Raw genomic sequence first — 22,743 nt, 5'->3', positions numbered from 1 at the left:
ATGTTGTTGTTTTTTTAAGTTAATAGTTGCTTGTATTGTCAGCAGTAGAATTATTTAAGCTTTATAATAGGTTAGAATAACTTAAAAATTTGCTAACAGTACCTGTTGTTGTTTATATTAAAATCTAATGGTAAAATGTGGAATGAGTTATAATGTAGTTCCCTGTTAATCTTACTTTGTAGGTGTTATTGATGGCTATGCAGATGAGAGAACTGTTTTTGAAAGACAAATTCAGGAGAAATCTGATATGATAGATCGTCTTGAGCAGGAGTTGTTATGTGCAGGTAATAGATTACAGGAATTGGAAGCAGAGCAGCAGCAGATCCAAGAAGAAAGAGAGTTACTGTCCAGACAGAAGGAGGCTATGAAAGCAGAGGCAGGCCCAGTGGAACAGCGTATGTATTTTTCGGACTGTATATGGAATATTCTTCCAGTTTCTATTTATGTTCTGTGAAAATTCAAATTGGCTTTTTCCCCTTGGTCAGTGCCCTATCATGTGGTTTACATACAAACCAAACCAAACCCCCATTACCATTGAGTCAGTTCCTCCTCATAGCCGCCTAGGACACAGTAAAAGTGCCCCCATAGGATTTCCAAGACTAAATCTACACGGAAACAGACTTCCACCTTTTTATCCTGTGGAGCAGCTGGTGGGTTCAAACCACTGACCTTTCACTTAGCAGTCAAGCACTCTGATCACTGTGTTTTATATAAGGTCTTGAAAAACTGAAAAGAAAATCTAATTTCTAGACCCGGGGCAGGGAACCTTTTTTCTGCCAAAATTTATAGCATCATTCACGGGCCATACAAAATTATCAACTTAGAAATTAGCCTGCTGTATTTGGTCAGACAGTTAACTCACCCCTAGTATGATGGCTGGAACTGTCAAACCAAATTATTCCAGCCCACAGGCCAGACGTTCCCCACCGCTATTCTAGACTAATGTGGAATCAGGACTTATTTTTATCCTTTTTCTTTTTTCTTTGGTACATGTTAGCCAGAAAAGGCCATTCTTCATTTATCCGCACATCTCTGCCTAAAGAGAAAGCTGGAAATAATGAGGCAGGTTATTTTGAAAATGTGTAAGGTTTGATTCTTTCAATAGCAGAGAGGCAGCAGAAATATATATACTTCGATTAACTAACTTAGAAGTAAGCAGGTGGAGGTAGAGTTCCCCTGCAAGCTGAAGAGACTGAAAAGGCTGCTAGAAGTCTTTCAGTATTTAAATGTATACACTACCTTTAGTCTTTCTTAAATGAGAAATCAGGTGACACCTTAAAGGTAAAGTTTGTTTGTTGTTGTTAAATGCTATCAAATCAGTTTCGATTTATAGCAGCCCTGTATGAGGTTCCTGAGGAGTGGCTACTGGGTTTGAACCACTGACCTAGCGATTAGCAGTCCAGTGCTTATTCTACAGCACCACAAAAATAAATATTAGTCTTTGCAATGATAGAACTTTAAAACCTTTTTTTTTTTTTTTTCAATGTTCTCTCAACTTTATATTGGAGTCCTGGTGTGGTGCTGTGGGTTAATGAGCCAGACTGCAAAGCCATTTGGAATGCAAGGTCAGCAGTTCAAGCTCACCAGTCATTCCTCTGAAACCCTATACAAGGTCACTATGGGTCGGAACCGACTCTGTGGCACTTAACAACAACTTTATATTACATGATGCAGTTGAATTATGAATCTGTAACTTCACTAATTTTAATTCGTCTATTTAGGATATTGTATTTTTCAAATATTGTGAAGTTGTTTCCGATTGTTCAAATAAATTCAATATAGGTTTAAGCTTGGCGTTTTTAATGTGCAAAGAAATACATGTAAATATCCGAGAAATGTTGGGACTTCTTAGAATGTTGCCAGTGATGATTATCAACTTCAACTTTTGCTTCTGATTCTTTTTTGTGTGCATTACTCTGTCTGGAAAGTAGAAAGCATCTCAATTACCATATGTTTGTTGTCTTTTTGTTGTTTTTTTCTTTCCTGTTCTCTTAGGACTGGTAGATGCTGCAGTTGGTGCAGCACCGGGAGCAGGTGTGTTTATGTAATTGCATGGCCAGCCTTTGGGTGGTAGACTCACACCTCGAAACACTGGGGGACCCTGGGATTTTCAGACGACTAACATGCCTCTAATTTCGCAGTTCTGCTGTTGTGATTCATACTTACAGTTTTTCTCTTTAACAAAAACCTTTCTTGCAATAAAAATACATTTACTTGAAATGACCAACTTAGATTCATAGTGACCATCATCTTATATCTGTTTTTACACAGAGCTTAAGACTATATCAAAAATTTTAAGATATATTGATTTTTTAGAACTTTTTGTTATTAGCAATATATAAAACTCTTGTAATCAGTGACTTTTCGGATGGTTTCTAAATCCAGAAGTATATATAAGATGATGATATCAAATGGATCAGTGAAATCTGATAAGAGGCTTTCTGGTTGATTTACTTTTTATTTTAACCTCTAATAGCAGTTTTGTTTTAAAATGAAAGCTGTTTTCTATGGTTTTCTATAGAACTATACTCACTTTGAATTCAGGTAATATAAAGACTCTTGGACACATTCCTTTTATCTTCTTCAATAGATAATTGTTTTACTTCTGCTATGTGTACTTAGTTATTATGTTAATGTTCTTAATAATAATAACTTACACTTAAGTAGTGCTTACCACACCCTAAGAACTATTCTTTACATATATTAACTCGTTTGAACATACATTAACTGCAAGAAATCAGTACTATTATTATCTCATAAAAGTAAACCAAGGATAGCCTGTTAAGTATCACATAGGAGATCAGTGACAGAGCCAAGATTTGGATGCACAGTCTCTGCCTGTAAGCAGCACACCACACTGCCTCTCATACTTGTTGGTTTTCCTTTGCTTATGTATGTAAGCATGCAAGAGCAACTCAGGAATATGGACCTAATAAGGAGTAGACTAATGAAGAATTCTGACTGTGGATGTGTTTCTGCAACTCTAATTAAGGCCTTGGTTAAAGATTTTATAGTATTAGATCTGCATATTAATTGTGGATGCGTATATAAGTGACTGTGTGTGTTTGGAATGAATTGATTTTTGTAAATAAAATGGTGAGTTATTCCTGTTCTCGGGCCCAATTGCATTTTGTTATTTCCTTCATAGTGAAAACATTTGTCATTTGCTGTGCTGTTTTCACACACAAAAAAAAATACTTTTTAGTGACAGATTGTAGTCTTACTTTGTAAATTTTTTATAACTTTATTGTTTGTTTACTTATGTAGAAATACATTAAGGTATATATGGTATTTTCATAAATGAATATTCACCTTGTTTTTGTATATCTTTGAATTGAAAACCCAGATCTCTTATATCATAAAGAAAAAAGTTGAACAGTTATAGTTGATTTCACTATAATAATGTCATTTATTATGTTTTAACATAGTATACTTTTACATTTGTAAACAGAATTATTACAGGAAACAGAAAAGCTAATGAAGGAAAAACTAGAAGTACAGTGTCAAGCTGAAAAAGTACGTGATGACCTTCAAAAACAAGTGAAGGCTCTAGAAATCGATGTCGAGGAACAAGTCAGTAGGTTTATAGAGCTGGAACAAGAAAAAAATGCTGAATTAATGGACTTAGGACAGCAAAATCAAGCACTGGAAAAGCAGTTAGAAAAAATGAGAAAATTTTTGGATGTAAGTATTCTCAATTTAAATATTTATTTTCCCAGTGTGTGCAACTACTAGAGTTCAAAGCCATGTAGCCAAGTTATGAATTGTTAAGTGTCGTCGAGTGAGTTCAAACCAACTTCATAGTCAAGTGCTTATCCTACAGAGCCACACCAGAAATAGATCCTTCCAAATTGTCTTTCCAAATTCAGAGTTTAAGAAGCTCATTGTAGAATTTCTTTTAACCTATGAATCAAAACAAGCATAGGTTAACAGACCTGATTGTCTACCACTGCTGGACCCTCAGCGGATGTACACACAGGCTCCAGTGTGCCTTGGAAATGGGGTGAGGACAGCTGTCATGCTGTTGTTACTCCTTTCCAAAAACAATTTCACACGGATTGGCTTTTGTAGAATTTTATTGACGGCTGATGTACATGGTACAGGTCAGAGAATGAGAGTCTTACATTTTATAGTCTTAGGTATAAAACCTAGATTAGGAAGAAAGATACTGGTTTATCAAACAACTTGGTGTATGTTTTTTATTGTTCCAAAAAAGTAAGTGCATTTTAAGGAGAATACTTTTTAAATTTCTATATTTCCCATTATTTGAATGAAGAAACACTGCTGTGCTTCAAAGAATACCTAAATAAAGCTTCTGTTTTTCTTTACAAGCCAAGGTAGGCTATGAACCCTGTAGTAATGCTAATAAACCTTCTAAACCTCTGTGACTTGGGTATTCTGTCAGGTCCTTTGCCTTCTTATAAAGCTATATTTATAATTAAAGGGAAGTATGGGGAGAAAGCTTCAGTAAATATTGGTTCTTCAGTTACTGCTATTATGTTTGAACTTCAGGAGCAAGCTATTGATCGAGAACATGAGAGAGATGTATTCCAACAGGAAATACAGAAACTAGAACAGCAGCTTAAGGTTGTACCTCGCTTTCAGCCTATTAGTGAACACCAAACTAGAGAGGTAAGAACCTTGTTGAGATTGCTTTATTTGTATCTCTGATATAAAATATGGTATGTGTAATGAAATTTTTTTAATGAATTATTTCTGTTGTGACCCACTCCTCACATACAGGCCTGGTTAGGTTCCAAGACCAGGTCATCATGCAGAAATTAGCATTATGAGAAAATGAAGGCTGACAGTATCGGCGCACAGAATAACTGTATCATTACATAACTGTCAAACTGCTGAGCATCACAGCCCAGCCAAGTTAATATATAACTATAACCATCACAGACAGTGTTGTTCTCCCCTGCACCTTGACAGTCATTACTGCCAGATGTACATAGTTAATGCACAAAAGAGTTGGATAGTACATTTTTTTACTATTGTCATAAAAGTGAAATAACGATAAGTGAGGAGTTGTTGTTATATGCCATTGAGTTGGTTCCAACCCATAGCGACCCTACATACAGTTTCCAAGGAGCGGCTGGTGAGCTTAAACTGCCTACCTTGCAATTCAAACAGCTTTGCAGTCTGGCATATTAACCTACAGCACCACACCAGGACATATAAATCTTGAAGTTAGAAAATTAAACATTACGTCAACATGAAAAGATTCTTGACACCCTAAAAAGTCATGTTTGTATTGAAATTTGAAATATAAATTCCTACAGAATCATTCCCACTTTCTAGAAACGCTTCCTTCTCTTGGCATCTGTGACGGCTTACATCAGTATCTCCCCTCTAGTCTTCATTTCTCCTCTGTCCAAAATAAAAATGATGCAGGAATCAAAGAATTAATCTTAGGCCTCCTGTTCTACTGTGTCAGTATTTCCTTCTTAGGTGATCACCTGTAAATGACTATACATTTGTTTTTCCAACTCTGACCTCACTGTTGAGCTCCAGACTTGAATACTCACCTGCCTGTTCTCTATATAAAGAGCCCTAGTGGCATTAGTCACTCCACAGGAGAAAACTGTGGCAGTCTGCTTCCATACAATCACAGCCTGGAACCCCAAGGAGGCAGGTCCCCATCCTACAGATGCGCTCGTAGTTTTAGTCCATATTGACTCAACATATGCACTTAATTCACTGTCACAAAGTTGATTCCAACACCTAGTGACCCTATAGGACAGAGTAGAACTACCCCCTAGGGTTTCTGAGATGGTAAATCTGTATGGGAGCAGACAACCTCATCTTTCTACTGAGAAGCAGTTGGTTGTGGCTAGCAGCCCAATGCCTAACACATATATATGCTTAAAGTTCTCAAAATTAACATGTCCAAAAGAAAGCTCTTGAACCTGATGATTCCTCATCCAATAAGGAAAAGAGTAAAATATGTTTCTTCTTCAACCCAGTAAATTCTGTATGATGATGTATGCCACCATTGTTACTAAAATCTTGAATTCGTTCTTATTATACTTTTCATCATCCCCCATTTCTAACCCTTTGGTAGGTCTGGCCAGATTATGTCTTTCCACCGTCAATCATTTCTTAAATATGACCATTCTCCCTCTTTTTTCTTTTTTGTCACCCCATCTGTCAACTTTTCTCATAAAATATAGAAATATAGACAGAGCTCCGTATTTATCATTGATTCTGTATGAGTGAGGGACGATTCCATCTACATGTAACTTGTCATGGTGATAAACAGATGATGCGTGGAGGAAGACAGTACCAATTTGAATCATGGCTCTGCCATTTACTAGGTGACCGTGGCTAAGTCTGCCTCACTAACTCTCTGTTTACTTGTTTCTAGAGATGGTAATAGAACCTGCCTCATAGGCACATTGGCCCGGCACTTAGAGAACCCTTAATAAATGGCTACTGTTTTATTTCTGAAAAGAAAATAAGCAAATAAATTTGTATATGTAATTTTTATGTAGCTTACTGTATTTCATTTCTCTTTAAGTAGTTCCAATGAAGTATATAATGCCTCTACATTTCAGTGCAGCAAAGTACTATGTTATCTCGATCCTTTTGAGTAGAAATAACCTGGCCCAGAATACCACTTTTCAGCAACTAGAGCAATAGTAGCCACTCACAGAATTTATCATTGTTCACCTTACTCATAACAAATATGTTTCACATTTTCCTAAATTAGCAAATATTTGTTGAAACACAACAGAATATTTAAACACTGAAACAGAATCGTTTTCTCTTGTTTTGTAGTGTTCTTATACTTGAAAGGTTTGACCATTCTCATTCTTGAAACATAAATTCGTAAGGATGTGTAAGTTTGATTTTTCTCCAGCAACATCCATTTATTTATTCTCTGCTTTCTTTGTTAGATCTGATTCTTCAGCTTCTGATTTCTCTAGATCAAAAAAATCTAATTATAACCACTATAGTTATTTGGGCCATTTTGCTATCTGTACCTGCTTTCTGGTCTTTCTTTTGACCTTATTCCAAATCTTAGTCCACTCATTATTGTTAAAGTTTCTCCTTAGTTGTTTTATTACTGTCATAACTGTCATTTTAAAGTAAGTTTTGTTTTTTGTTTTTTTCAGAATATCTCACTGAATAAGATAGAAATCCTTACTATCACTTTTTTTTCTTTTTTTTTTAACAAAGGGTTTTCTCCTGGCTTTTTCACAACTAATTGTATAAGTGACTTTATTAACCCTTCCTGCATTCTTCCATCACAGAACCACTCATTGCAAGGGACTATCATATCAGAATCACTTAGGGGAGTTTTTCAAGCTGCTCTGCCCCTCTAGCCACCCCTGGATTCTTAGCTGTATTCTGACCTGGAGGAATTGATATATTGACTATATCAAAGGTCTCCTGTCCATTCCCACCCCTGCAGCATTCAGAGCCATTGTATTATTGTATGCATTTGCTGTAATCATTTGTATAATGGAAAATAAAATCCACAAAAGATTGTCTAGGTAATTTATCTCACAGAAGAGGGTAAGTCAACACATTACTATTAGGTCTTAGTGTAATTGTACCATTAAAGCTTGTAATTCAACATTATTTAACAATAAAATTTATTTTCTCCTTCAAGCTAGAGAAAGTCTTGTTCTTAAGAGAAATAATTTTTTTAAAAAGTTCAGTGAAATATTTTTCTAGTTGGCACAAATAAGTTGCTATCCTTTTCAAAAATATAATTAGCATAGTATTTTTAAATGCTTTTTAAAATCAGGATATGTTTTATAATTATTTACATGCTGAATTTTTTTTTTTTTAACTTATATTCCCAGGTTGAACAGTTAACAAATCATCTGAAAGAAAAAACAGACAGGTGCAGTGAGCTTTTGCTATCCAAAGAACAGCTTCAGAGGGATATACAAGAGCGAAACGAAGAAATCGAGAAGCTGGAATTCAGAGTAAGGGAACTGGAGCAAGCCTTACTCATTAGTGCAGACACTTTTCAAAAGGTGTGACATTTTTATGTGTATATATATATATATATATATATATATAATTTTTTTTCTCAGTTAACTTTACCAAGGGTTTTAGTGTAAATTATTCTTAAAAAGGACTGTTGATGTCTTGTTATTACTACAACATAGTGTCTACATATTTATGTCTATTGCTGACATGGTGCCATTGCTGTTCACTCTTATTTCCAAATATTGTTTGTATATTTTTTTAATCCTGAGAAAGGAAGATTAGGTACACCAAAACAATTCTTTTTTTTTTTTTTTAAGTTTTTATTGTTAATTGAGTGAAAGTTCACTAGGCTACAGGGCAGATCAGTTTTACATTCAACAGATGTTATACTTTGTTTCATGTACCATTAGTTAACAGTATTTCTCGCTCTTCATTTTAGCTCTTTTTTTTTTTTAAACACTCTGGCATATATACGAATTTAAACAACCAAAGAGCACTTTCTGCAAGCCTGCCTCCTGGCCGCCAGCACTCAGTCTTTCTCTTTCATGAGTCTAGAGTCCTCAGCTGCTCCCTCTCTCCATGTCCCCATCTCTGCCTCCATCTCTGGTGTCGCTGTTTCTCTGGATAAGGTCCCACATTCAGCCTGTGCTCTTCTCCCTTGATTGTCCTAGGGTCTTCTGTTTCTAGACTCTAAGACTAACTACTCCCTCGTTTTTGGTGCAAAACTTCTACCTTTACAATTGTGATAGTCTCAATTAGTCATGATAACAATTACTCACTATTTAATTATAAGAATCTTGTCCCCATCTCTTATAACCAGACCCATCTAGACAAGATGAAAATTCTTCAATGGGGACTCTATCTTCCCCCGAACATGCTTAAACTAAAGTCCCTCTTGAAAACTTGTAAGCCAGTCACTTCATGCCTCCAAAAGAATTAGTTTCCTTTTAATAATAACCAAGTGAGAATCTATGGACACCACTTTAGGGTGATGTTTTACCCAGAAAACAAAAATGAAAGAAATAAGAGACTATTGTAAGGAAGCTAGAGAGGGAGCAAAAGGAGGAATACTTTTATTTCATCTGAGAAATGAATTTTGAGAATGTCAGACATTCCTACAAATTTGTACAAAAGGCATTCTATAACTTTTTGTGTGTCCATTAGTTAAACTATCCAATTCCATCTAGAGAATCAATTCTTCTCTAATTAATATCAACAGTCCAGATTTAATATCTAAAAATTTGAGAAAATTCTTATGTATTTAAAGGTAGAGGATCAAAAACAGTTTGGAGCTATAGAAGCGAAAGCAGAATTGTCCCTAGAAGTACAATTGCAAGCTGAGCGAGACGCCATAGACAGAAAGGAAAAAGAGGTAAAGAGTTTATTTTTATGTGACAAAATGTGATTTGAATTATTGTAAATAAATTGCCTTGAAAATATCACTTGAGCATAATGAAGTTTGTAATCTAAAACCAAAGTTTAGACTGTTTTGTTTTGCTTTTTTTAGCTCATTCCCATAAGTTTATTTTGAAAGCAGTAAGTGTGAACAAGTAAATCAGTTAACAGCTTACCTTCTTGAACAAAGTATCTAATGACTCTATATTTTACTCAGAATCATAGTTATTTAGAAATACAAGAGACTTAGGAGAGCATCCATCAACATTTTTACAGATACAGAGAAAGAACAAAGTCAAAGATCGTGCATAAGAAGAAAGTGATTAAAATTACAGTGACCATCTTCCTCTAGTTTTTAATAACTATGACAAGTTCTGTATCAGAACCCATGCATGCACTTGTAACTCAATCCATGGAAACTGAGAGGCAGGAAAGTTTCATTAAAATGTGTGTTTTTAATGAAAATAATGTTTCAAGCATTCTCTCCTGCAGTAGACAAAGGTTGAATAGATCTAATGAAGTCTAAAAATAGTATGTACATATATGTCATTATATTTGAGATATTTTCCACCACTCCCATAGCCTAACTGTATAAAATGTTTTTTTTGAGTTTGTTAAGGTATTTGGAAATGCAGGATTAATTAATAGAAAACATTAAAATATAAGAATTTCAGTATACTAATTGAAGGGGAATCATATGGAAAGAAACAGAAGTAAGGAAGAATTTATTTAAGGAAAAAAAATGTCTTGATAGGTTTTGGTTCTCTGTAGAGCAAAGGAGAGTTTAGCTCACAGATAGAGAAGCATACTGTTGTTGTTGTTAAGTGCTGTAGAGTCGGTTCCGACCCATAGCGACCCTGTACAGGGTTTCCAAGGGTATAAATCCTTACGGGAGTAGAAAGCCTCATCTTTCTCCCGCAGAGAGGCATAATAGGTAATGATAATTTATTTCATTGAGTGCTGGGGGCTATAAAGTGCTAGTGTTGTTGTTGTTGTTATTTGCCTTCGAGTCGGTTCCGACCCATAGCGACCCTGTACAGGGTTTCCGAGGGTGTAAATCCTTACGGGAGTAGAAAGCCTCATCTTTCTCCCGTGGAGCAGCTGGTAGTTTCGAACCGCTGACCTTAAGGTTCGCAGCCCAATTCGTAACCACTACACTACCAGAGCTCCTATAAAGTGCTAGTAAGTATTCTAAATGCATATCTCATTCAGTCTTTATACCCTACCTGGGGATAGGCTCTAGTTTTATCTTCATCTGGCAGAAAAGTAAACGAAGTTTTAGAAGGTGGTCAATAATGTGCTCATGGGTCACACAGTAAGTAGCTGAGTAAGAATGGCATCCAGGTTCCTCTGGATGTAGATAATGCCATATATACTGTGACGCTGGACTACAAAGGTGAGAAGTGTCATGGATATCCTTCAACATTTATGGAGCTCTTTACAGCGTGCAGAGCAATTATGAAAACAGCACCTGACTTCAAGGAATCTACTGTCTAAAAGATATATACATATATGAAAGAGACAAAAACATTTTTAAAAAAGAAAAGCACAAGGAGGTGCAAATTAATGTAATCCAAACAGTGTAGGTATCAAATGGTAGATGAACTAAGCAAGATTAAAACACAGTTATCCTCAGTTTATATTTTGAAGCTTTAGTTAACTGTTCTTCTGGTATTTGGTTGTTAATAGGCAAAATAACGTTGTTAAGTGGTGTTGAGTTGGTTCCGACTCATAGCAACCCTGTATAGGGTTTCTGAGGAGCAGCTGGTAAATCTGAACTGCCAACCTTGAGGTTTAAACCGATCATACAGTCCAGTGCTTATACTACAACACCACACAATAATAATGCAGACTGAAATTGTTGTCTGGCAGATTAAGAGGAAAGAATGCCTTGTAATGACATAGTTTAAGATTGAAGTCCCTAAAGGGATTCTTCAAGTTCAGCAACTTATAATAGGAATGTTAGAGCTTTAGACTTGTTGTTATGTGCTGTGGAGTTGGTTCCGACTCATAGCGACCCTGTACAGGGTCTCTGAGGCTGTAAATCTTTACGGGAGCAGAAAGCCTCATCTTTCTCCCGAGGAACAGCTGGTAGTTTCAGACTGCTGACCTTGCAGTTCACAGCCAGATTCATAACCACTACGCTACCAGAGCTCCTTAGAGCTTTCAACTACTGCTTTTCAAATTCATAGATTTTACTCTGCATATGAATCACCTGGGAATCTTGGTAAATTGCAGATTCTAATTCAGTAAGTCTGGGTTGAAACGTGAGATTCTGCGATGTGGCGCTGTGGGTTATTGCGCCAAGATTGCAAAGCTGTTTGAACTGCAGGGTCGGCGGTTTAAGCTCACCAGCTGGTCCTCAGAAACCCTGTACAGGGTCGCTATGGTTTGGAATCGACTCAATGGCACTTAACAACAACAACACCAGGCTCCCAGGTGATACCCATTCAAATGCACCAGGATCCACACTGAGGTGTAAGGATTTAGATCACAGACATGATTTGACCAAAAGCTGTTGTATTAATAAGGAAAGTAAAAATCTGATGAAGTACGGCAGCAATTTTGAACTCAAATAACTATGTATGTGTTGATACTAAAATAAATAAAATAACACCTTGTCATCAGAGGTAGTTGTAGAAGATAGGCAGAGGTGCACATACTATTATAGAACTTTGAAGAAGATACAATCATCACAGTTGTCAACAAACCTGATAATTATGTATGCATAACCACTAACTGTATTTAAAATGTGTCTATTGAGTTTAATTACCAGTGTTACAGAAAAATCCTTAAGTATAAGTCTTACACATTACTTATTAGACACAGGATGAATGACAGGTTAAGAGTGTCAGGGTCCAGAGATAATCTCCTGAGGTTCGAAACTTGGCTTCACTGTTTACTAGCCCTGTGACCTCAGGGCAAGTTTTTTCATCTTTCAGTGACACTTTTCCTCATGTCTAAAGTGGGAGTCCTGAGTGGCTATTGAAACTCACCTGCTGCTTCTCAGGAACCCTGACATAACAATAGCAACCACAAAGTGGCAATAGTCATAATACATCCCTCATCAGATTTTTTTTGTTGCTTTGTTTTTTGCAAGTATATATAAAGCACTTAGTACAGCGCATAGCAGTACATTACCTATAAATACTAGCTATTATTAATAGTATTGACAGTATTAACATTTAGGCTGTCTTAGGCTAACTGAATTTTTAAGGCTTGTTGCTTTGCCAGTACTAGGATATGATTCCAACTGCATGTCAGCCGTGTAATCAACATTTGTCCTCTTTCAGCTTCTAAGATGTATAGACTGCTCTCTGGGTCAGCTGCCACTAAATGCTGCTCCTTCATTTTCAATTGCTTTATTTACTATTTATTTATTTTATTCTTGGTGAAAATATTCACAGCAAAACCTGGTCCTGTTCCACAGTTTCTGGACATAATGACCAGTGAAGCTGGTTCATTCTTCACAGTGTCAACGTTCTCATAATTTCTGTTCTAGCTACCCCTCACCCCAGCCTTCTTATCTATGCTCTAAAACAACTGTTGACCCTTTAGTTTAATTAATTTATTTATTTATATTTAATGTAATGCTCCAGGGTGACTTGACTGTTTTTACTGTTTGGGCTAAACTCTTACTTATTTTAAAGGAAACTTTAGGGGATAGTTTCAATTCAGGGTTTGAAGAGCAATTCAAGGCCATAGTCTCGGGCACTCCTTCAGCCTCAATAAGTCTAGTAAATCTTGATTCCTTAAGAATTTGAAGTTCTGTTCCACATTTTTCTTCCTTTTTATCAGGATTCACTGTTGTAGTCCTGATCAGAATGCTCAATAGTTAGTTTTAATGGACCAGTTTTGATCATACAGTAAATGCATATTTTTAAATCTACTCATTAAATGTTTGTTAAGTAGCTGTAAAGCCATGAACTACATGTTTTGATCATGATTAAGACTGTTTCTAGCCTCAAACCTCCTCCTTTAGTATAATGTTAACTAGCTCTTAATTTTCATCATTAGTTTGTCTTTATATTATCATCATTCAGAGCAATTACTTAACAAGTGGTGGTGGTGGTGGTGGTGGTGATGTGCCGTGGAGTCGGTTCTGACCCACAGTGACCCCACATAGGGTTCCCGAGGCTGTAAATCTTTACGGGAACAGAAAGCCTCATCTTTCTCCCAGGGAACAGCTGGTAGTTTTGAACTGCTGCCCCTGAGGTTAGCAGCCTGATTACTAATTAATAGTATTGGTAGTATTTCCATTTAGGCTGCCTTAGGCTAACTGGATTTTTAAGGCTTGTTGCTTTGCCAGTATTATGGGTACCTGAGGTTAGCAGCCCGATTACTAATTGGGCCGCTGACCTCAAGATCAGCAGTTCAAAGCTACCAGCGGTTCTGCAGCAGAAAGATGAGGCTTTCTGCTCCCGTAAAGATTTACCTCCTCAAAAACCCTATGCGGGGTCGCTGTGGGTCGGAACCCACTCTATGGCACTTAACAACAACAAAATCCTTAATAATAAACTAAACTTCTGTTCTACTTACAGGAGCTTTCCAGTTTTCTCCTAAAATTATATTAAAATCTTATCAAGTGGTTTCTGTAATTCAGACCTAGGGATCTCTCAATTTTAGGGTCAACTTATGCTGCCATATGAGCTAATTAGATAACCTGTGGTCTAAAATGAGCCCTTCTCACTTGGTCACTGAAATAACTGATTTTTCTCCAGATTTTTGTTTTGTTTTAGCTTTTTGATAGCAATTAAAAACATAAATGAGTGAAATGTGGACTCTTTTCCCTCCTATCATGACTCTTTCTGTCTCCACCAGAGGATGTTTGGTAGGAAATGTTCCCATGCCCATCCTCAGATGTTCGTCTCTAATTTGAATATATCTAAAAACACAGGTGCCTATCTGATTTAGGAAAGCCACTTTCCTTGTTTTGTTACTCACATGTTTTCAGCATACATGTTTGGGAGCTATTAACAGCACTCTTGAGAAACAGTATTTATATAAACTACTTATGTTTCTTGTTTTTTTATTCTTGATCATTTTGGCTTTAAGATCACAAATTTAGAAGAACAATTAGAACAATTTAGAGAAGAACTGGAAAATAAAAATGAAGAAGTTCAGCAATTACATATGCAATTAGAAATACAGAAAAAGGAATCAACTACCCGCTTACAAGAACTTGAACAAGAAAATAAATTATTTAAGGTAAGAAAAACTTTTTTTATATAAATAATTCATAGTTTTGACCCTGTTTAGCCTTATTAGCATCTGCAAAGCCAGTTTCTAAGTAATACTTACTAGGTATGTTAGTCGGAAAATGAATTTGCAATCTAAACATTTAAATTCATCATCATAAGTGAAAAATTTGAGACTTTTTATAAAAATATTTTAAGGATTATTGAAGAACTATGTGATAGCTCTCATATTTTCATTTGTACATTTTAGATACTGTGTATTTTATTAGTGCTAATTAATAAAAAGAATAAGTTGGAAGTGACATGTAATAATATATACAACTAGAATAGTTATTTTTGTCCTTAGGATGAAATGGAGAAACTGGGATTTGCCATAATGGAATCAGATGCTACCTCTACTCAGGACCAACATCTTCTATTTGGGAAAGTTGCTCAAATAATACAGGAAAAAGAGAGAGAAATTGAACAATTAAATGAGAAAATTACAAAACTTCAGCAGCAACTTAAAATTACAACAGATAACAAGGTATACTCATTTGAAATTGGTTATTACCTAAAATTAATTTGGGTTAGAATTTTAAAGGGCAAAGTAGTTGTAATTTTTAGTTTCCTATTGAATTTAAAAGCAAAACTTAATTTTGTTTTATACATTAATTTTAATTTTTTAGACACTTTGGTTTAGAAAACTGTGTATTTTTGCCCTTTGGAGTCCTGGTGTGGCTACATAGCATAAGCACTGGACTGCTAACCATAAAGGCATTGACTCAGAAACACTATATAGGATCGCTGTGAGTCAGAACTGATTTGACGGTACTTAACAAGAAAATCAGTATCATCAAAGGGTTTTCATGTTTCCCAGGGAGTCTGTGATGACTCAGGTTTCATCATATCATGTTCACCAAATCTACTAAGAGGTCCTCTATTTAGTTCTGAGTTGGTGCCATCTGCTGTATTCTTTTTATTTCAGTACTTTATCTGTTTCAGTGAGGATGCATTAATGCTGACTTTAGGGTCACAGTGAATCAGAATCATTCCAGTGGTGATGGGCTTTTTGGGTTTGGTCTTTACCTTATAGGAAAAGGTGTAAATCACTTTACATTTAGTAGAATTTTCTGAACAAAATTCTGAATGAGGTCCTTGTTTTAATTTGATGAAAGATGTATTTGTCTATACTGAAATTATAATGGTATGTCTAAGCAGTATGCTAAGGCGCTCTGGTAGCGTAGTGGTTACGAATCGGGCTGTGAACCACAAGGTCAGCAGTTCAAAACTACCAGCTGTTCCGTGGGAGAAAGGTGAGGACAGCCTCGGAAACCCTATACAGGGTCCTGTGAGTCGGAAACGACTCCATGGCATATAACAACAACAACAAGCAGTATGGTATTATCTTGTGTGATTATCTCTTTGAGGTTCTGTCCTAAAAAATAAAATTCCCAAAAGATAAATGTATTATGTATGTTACCTTTTTTGTTTTCATTAACTTAATAGGTTATCGAAGAAAAAAGTGAACTGATAAGGGATCTTGAAACCCAAATAGAATGCTTGATGAGTGATCAAGAACAAGTGAAGAAAAATAGGGATGAAGAAGTAGAACAGCTCAATGAAGTGATTGAAAAACTTCAACAAGAGTTGGCAAATATTGAACAGAAGACCTCAGCAGATGCCAGTTCCCTCCAAGAAGAAGCAGATAGTTTAAAACATCAATTGGATATGGTAATAGCTGAAAAGCTGGCTTTGGAAAAGCAAGTAGAAAATACTAATGAAGAAATGGCCTTCACAAAAAATGTCCTCGAAGAAACCAATTTAAAAATGAATCAGCTAACGCAAGAATTATATAACCTAAAGAGAGAATGTGAAGACATGAGGAAAACTCAGAGTGTACCAGAGACAAATATTAACATGGTTGTAGATAATCTAAGCAAAGATAAAGCTGAACTGGACATAGTCCTTACTAACGATACTTTTAAGTCTGGAGAAAGTCAGACTTACCTCAAATCTATTGAAGAAAACAGCCAAGTGTCTGTAAGTAGTTTGGAAACAAAGTTGCTACAACTTGAGAGCACTGTTAGTACAAAGGATTTAGAACTAATGCAATGTTATAAACAAATAAAACACATGCAAGAGAAGGGTCAGTCTGAAACAGAAATGCTTCGAAAGAAGATTGTAAGCCTACAGAAAGTACTTGAAGAAAAAGTTGCTGCTGCTCTTGTGAGTCAAGTCCAACTTCAGGCACTTCAGGAATATGCTAAATTCTGTCAAGATCCCCCAGCAGTTTCCTCAAAACCCAAAAGAACAAGTAACCATAATTTAAATCAATCAACAGAAAAAGAGATGGAGTCAAATGTGTCTGCATTAACCTTGAGGATATCAGAATTAGAAAGTCAGGTGGTAGAAATGCATTCTAGTTTGACTTTGGAAAAAGAGCAAGTACATATTGCAGAGAAAAATGCTTTGGAGAAAGAAAAGCAGCTGCTTGAACTACAGAAGCTGTTGGCAGACAGTGAAACAAAGCAGGGAGGTGATGAAAGGAAAACAAGCGCGCAAGGAGATCTTGAAGTCCTGGAGGTGAGAGTGTTTTTAATGTTTCTCTTAAATGTTTTAACAGACTTCTCTTTTATGTTTCTTAAGGAGATTGCACATTTTGCTAAATTAAATATGATGTTCTTTACATCTACCAAGTTACATATAGAGTTTTTATAAGATTATTATTACATAGTATAGTTATATTATTAGCATTAGAATAATAGCTGTAAACTATATTTTATAGTCTTTTGGGTCAGACTTTTAAATTTATTATACCTGGTCTTTTGAGGAAAGTGATATAAATGTGAAACCTTGAAATTACGACAAAGAAGATTTTTATGAATAGTTTATAAATTTTTAGGAGAGTTACTACTGATATTGTTTACTTCTCATTCCATGAAAATAATTCCTATTGTCTCAAGAATATAAAATGATTGTTCTGAAAAAATTGATCATTTCAAACCCTTTCAACTTATAGGCATGTATCCCTGACAAGCTTCATTCGAATAGATAAGTGCCTTAAAATTGACTGTACTTTTTTAAATGATGTTTCTTATGGTTTTCACTACCATTCAGACAACTACTGAGCTATTTCACACCAGTGAAGAAAGTATGTTTTTTGGTGAACGTGAGACTCTTGGAGCTGAGTGTGCAGTTCCTAAAGAACTTGCCAGTTATAAAGAAAAGGCAGACAAGCTTCAAGAAGAGCTTTTGGTAAAATAAATGCCGTATTTCATAGTTCACTTATTTCTACCTATCTTAATTTCATGTCAAAATATTTTGTAGTCACTTTCCGTAACTACTACATGACCATATATACATATATGAGTTACAGTGTATGTATATGTGTATGTGAGACCATGATTGTTTCAGAAATGTTTTACTACTATGAGGAAACTGAACATTTTTACATGAGTTATATTTCCCCTTCCCTTAAATTAATTACATTTTATCTGGCAAAAAAAAAAATTGACTATTGTTCTATTCATTATGTTTTAGGTTAAAGAAACAAATGTGGCATTTCTTCAGAAAGATTTAAGTCAAGTTAGGAATCAACTCACAGAGGCAAAAGCAAAATTAGCCTACTTAGAAAAAGAAGATGAGACAGAGGAACGAGAAAACAGAAAGATCTGCATCTCCGAACCACTTCCTGTTACAGTGAGTAGAAGCTGTGCATCCCAGACAGATGGAACACTCAAGGTCAGCAGCAGCGAGCAGACTCCACAGATTCGTGTGAGAAATGCAGGAATCCAAATTGATTTGCAGAGTGAATGTTCATCAGACGAAGTCACTGAAATAATCAATCAGTTTACTGAAAAAATTGAACAGATGCAAGAACTACATGCTGCTGAGATTTTGGATATGGAATCCAGACATATTTCAGAGACGGAAACTTTGAAAAGGGAACATTACATTGCTGTTCAGTTACTGACAGAGGAATGTAGTACCTTGAAGGCAGTAATTCAGTGTCTGAAAACTAAAGAGGTACTTAGTTTTCATAATTTATATTTTTAATTTTTTTTTTTAATATGTTTATGAAAGATAAAGAAGTTTGGGGTAGTCTATTCCTTGTGATACAATTATAATTTCAAATCTTTATTTCCATTGTAACTTTCTAAAAAGTTCTTGTGTTGGTTTGTATATTTTGCTAATTCACCAGTGCCTCTCCTTATAATGGCAATGTGCGTAAGGTCAGAATTAAAGATACCAGGGGTAGTTTATTTTAAGTGTGAAAGATGTGATGGATTTAATTGATTTTTTTTTTTCCTGAAAGTATTAGAAAAGAACAAAGCTATTTATTGGACTATATTTTTATGAAGACAAAAAGTGTTTGTTGTTTGTTTTGTTTTCTCTAATTAGGGATCCTCAATTCCTGAATTAACACATTCTGACTCTTACCAAAATAGAGAAGTATGTTCCAGTGGTAAGTTAATTAAATTTCTGGATTTTAATAATAGTTGTTTACAAATTTTTTGTATGATAAATGACTGCTTTCTACTTTCTTTATTTTAGATTCTGGATCAGACTGGGGTCAGGGAATTTATCTTACACAAAGTCAGGGATTTGATGCAGCATCAGAAGGCCAAGGAGAGGAAGGTGAAAGTTCAACAGATTCATTCCCAAAGAAAATAAAGGTAATAATTGACAACTGTTGCTTAGGAACCTTAGACAGTGGCAGAGGTTATGTAGTAAATAGAGATAGCTTCTGCTCTTAAAGTGAAAAGAATTACAGAGCTAGAAGGGACTTGGGGATCACATGAATCTCATTATCTTATTTACACATACAGTATGTTTAATGATTATTTTTATAAAGATTTCATTTTCCCCCCAGTATTTCTGTTTGTCAAAATTATTAAAACAGTCTCAAGTATTGAAAGTTTTTACCCATGTGTTTCTTTTGGTTAGATCAGTAACTGTTCATTAAATATATGAAGAATACTTTAGATAAATAGAAGGAACTTAGAGATAACTATACAAAGTCTTAGCTTACTGGATTGATTTCCCTCTCTATACAGAGATGACATCAGTAATGGGAAGCTAGGATTTCCTTTCTGCAATGGCCTTATTAAATCAGTCAAATAACATAAACATATCTACTTTAATGCTGATTTCTATTTGTTACCTAATCTTGCAGTCCCTGAAGAATTTGTCTTAAATTCTGACTTTGGGGTTTTGGTTTCCAGGGGTTACTGAGAGCTGTTCATAATGAGGGCATGCAAGTACTCTCTCTCACGGAGTCTCCCTATAATGATGGAGAGGATCATTCTGTTCCTCAAGTTTCAGAATCTTGGCTAGAAGAGAGACGAGCTTACCTCAGTACAATTTCATCTCTTAAAGATCTAATTACCAAAATGCAGGTGTCAAGAGAAGCCAAGGTACCCAAGGAATGTTATGGATCTAAATATTCGTATTGTTTTTATTTCATTTATATTATGTTATTATAAAAGGATCCCTGGTGGTGATGTGAGTTAGGCATTGGACCGTTAGCCACAGGTTGGCGCTTGAAGCCCATCAGCTGTTCTACACGAGAAAGATGAGGTTGTCTGTTCCTGTAAAGCTTTACAATCTTGGAAACTCTAAAAAGGGTCAATGTGAGTCATAATTGATATGGTGATAATGAATTTGGGAGTTTTCTGTGTTATTATATACAAGGGTAAGTCAAAGTATTATTACAAACATAGAACCCTTTATTACACAAAAATATCAAAATGTGAAGCTATTGTTGGCTGGGTATATCCTCCCGCTAGATCTAGACACTTGTGAAGGCAGTGTTTCCATCTCTAACCCTTCCTGAAGAAATAGACCCTCTTAAAAGAGTAAAAGAATTAGATGCTCTTCCAATTTACACCAAGTCAAAACGACACTTTTGGCATCCTCCAAGGATTCAAATGCTGCTGCTTTTAAATGTTCTTTGAGTTTGGGGAACAAAAGAAGTCTGAAAGGGCAAAATAATGAGTATAGGTTGGATGGAGTAAGGTTCCCCAATGAAATTGTCATAGGACAGCTCTTGCTACCTTTGAAGAATGAGCAGATACATTATGACAGAAATAAACCTTGGTACAACTTTTCTGGCCTTTTCTCACCAATGCCCTGTTCAGTTTTCTGAAAACGTCTTCCAAAGAAACCTCTGTGATCATCCTGTGTACCTTGAGAAAATCAAGATTACCCTTTTGGAATCTCCCAAAAATAGTCACAATAACTTTCTGAGCTGATCTGTTTACCTTTTGGCCCAGTATTCACTCAGAAGCCTCTGTTTTGATTGAACCTCTTTTTTTGAAGGCACCTGACGAGACTAAAAGTCTTACTGAGTTAGCTTGTGTACAGCTATCCACTGAGACATGTATAGACACAGTTTGTCTGAAATAAACTCTTGCATGTATAAACTGGAACTCTAGTAACAGTACTTTTGGACTTTACCCTCCAATACCCTACTTTAAGGAACTTTTCAAATTCTATTTTATGACATGTTTTCACATGAATTACTATATAGTGTTTAAATGTTCTAAGTCACATACTTGAAATAAATTTATATGTTCTTGGGCTCTGTAGTATTTATTTTGGTTGAGTATAGTAACATAATTTTTACAACATTTGAAAAATAGGCTGATTTGAAAACTAACTTTTGTTTTTTTATACTCTTCTAGGCTTATGATAGTTGTCAGTCTCCTGAGAGCTGCTCAGACTGGCGAGGAGAGCTTCTGACTGCCCTTCAGCAAGTTTTCTTAAAGGAGCGTGGGGTCCTCCTAGCAGCATGTCAGACTGAGCTGACGGTTCTAGGTACCAGAGATGCAATTGGCTTATTAAACTGCTTGAAAGAGAGAATGCAAGAACAGGTATTAAAATGAAACCTCTATTAGAGGCTGAATTATTGATTACTTGTAGAACTTTAAGTTCACTATGAAAGATAATGGAATTTTTAACAGGAACTACTACGAGTGTTTGGGAGAAAAGTCATTACCTAAAATGCTTTGCCTTGTTGTTAGAAAATAAGACTAAAAATCAGTGAGCTACTCATCCAACTTGTTCTTGTTAGGTGCTGTAGAGTCGGTTCCAACTCATAGTGACCTTATGAACAACGGGACGAAATACTGCCCAGTTCTGTACCATCCTGATAGTCGTTGTTAACCTTGAGCCCATTGCTGCTGCCACATCAGTCCATCTTGTTGGGGGGGGAGGGGGTCTTACCGTTTTTTGCTAACCCTCCACTTTACCCAGCATGATGTCCGTCTTCAGAGATTGGCCCTCCTGATAACGTATCAGAAGAATGAGAGATGATGTCCTGCCATCCTAGCTTCTAAGGAGCCTTCTGGCTATAATTCTTCCAACACAGATTTGTTTGTTCTGCTGGCAGCCCATGATACTTTCAGTATTCTTCTCCAGCACCATCATTCAAATGCATCAATTCTTCTACAGCCTTTCTTATTCAGTGTCTAACTTTCACATGTATATGAAGTTATTGAAAATACCATGGCTAGGGTCAGGCACACCTAACAATTAGACTCGTAGATATTTAATCACACAGAAGTGAAATTTATGTATCCATAAAAAACTAATCACAAATGTTAATAGAAAACAGACAAATAATGTAAATACATGTTTATAGAAGACAACATGAAAAGACACTCAAATAAAATGTACTTTATGATTCATACAGTAGAACACTGTAGATAGAACAGTGAAAATGCATATGAACTAAAGCTGCAGTTATCCAGGTAGATGACTCACCAGCATGTTAAGTGAGAAATGCAAATTACATACAAACAAATACAGCATGGCAATATGATTCCATCTATCTGAGGTTGTTTTTTTTACTGCAAAGCAACATGGTATATTGCTTTGCACTAATGTGTCTTGTTGTCTGTGTGTCTAATAGAGTGCATGAAAATGGCAAATACTAAATTTAAAATTTGGGATCTCATGGGCAGGGGATGCAGAGGAGGATGTGTTCAGAGAGATATACATAGGGGCATTTAACTACACAAATGCCAGTTCTTAGGCTAGGTACCTGGGTGTTTGTTATATTCTTCTTCACATTTTATTATGTGTTTGAAATATTTTTAAATAAATGTAAAAAGCTAAAAAGTAAGCCCTAATGAACAGAAGGAGTCCTAGTATAACACTATAGGATACACACTGAACTACAAGGCCTGCTTGAGCCACAAAATCAGCAGTTCAA

At 35.7% G+C, this 22,743-nt stretch overlaps 1 protein-coding gene across 1 annotated transcript in view; it reads left to right on the top strand.

The window, feature by feature from the left end:
- Positions 1 to 22,743, top strand: part of AKAP9 (A kinase (PRKA) anchor protein 9) — a 152,593-nt gene that overhangs the window by 106,014 nt on the left and 23,836 nt on the right. The window contains exons 21-34 of the mRNA XM_006834394.1: positions 183 to 395; positions 3,452 to 3,684; positions 4,513 to 4,632; positions 7,818 to 7,994; positions 9,218 to 9,322; positions 14,401 to 14,553; positions 14,890 to 15,069; positions 16,032 to 17,108; positions 17,643 to 17,780; positions 18,066 to 18,551; positions 18,927 to 18,990; positions 19,080 to 19,201; positions 19,751 to 19,942; positions 21,212 to 21,400. Coding sequence (XP_006834457.1) covers positions 183 to 395; positions 3,452 to 3,684; positions 4,513 to 4,632; positions 7,818 to 7,994; positions 9,218 to 9,322; positions 14,401 to 14,553; positions 14,890 to 15,069; positions 16,032 to 17,108; positions 17,643 to 17,780; positions 18,066 to 18,551; positions 18,927 to 18,990; positions 19,080 to 19,201; positions 19,751 to 19,942; positions 21,212 to 21,400 — 3,449 coding nt within the window. The remainder of the gene's footprint in view (positions 1 to 182; positions 396 to 3,451; positions 3,685 to 4,512; positions 4,633 to 7,817; positions 7,995 to 9,217; positions 9,323 to 14,400; positions 14,554 to 14,889; positions 15,070 to 16,031; positions 17,109 to 17,642; positions 17,781 to 18,065; positions 18,552 to 18,926; positions 18,991 to 19,079; positions 19,202 to 19,750; positions 19,943 to 21,211; positions 21,401 to 22,743) is intronic.

The sequence above is a fragment of the Chrysochloris asiatica genome, unplaced genomic scaffold, assembly GCF_000296735.1.
Source record: "Chrysochloris asiatica unplaced genomic scaffold, ChrAsi1.0 scaffold00010, whole genome shotgun sequence".
In the NCBI taxonomy this organism is placed as follows: Eukaryota; Metazoa; Chordata; class Mammalia; order Afrosoricida; family Chrysochloridae; genus Chrysochloris; species Chrysochloris asiatica.
Note: the sequence above shows the minus strand (reverse complement) of the source record. Positions and strands in the feature narration are given on the sequence as shown.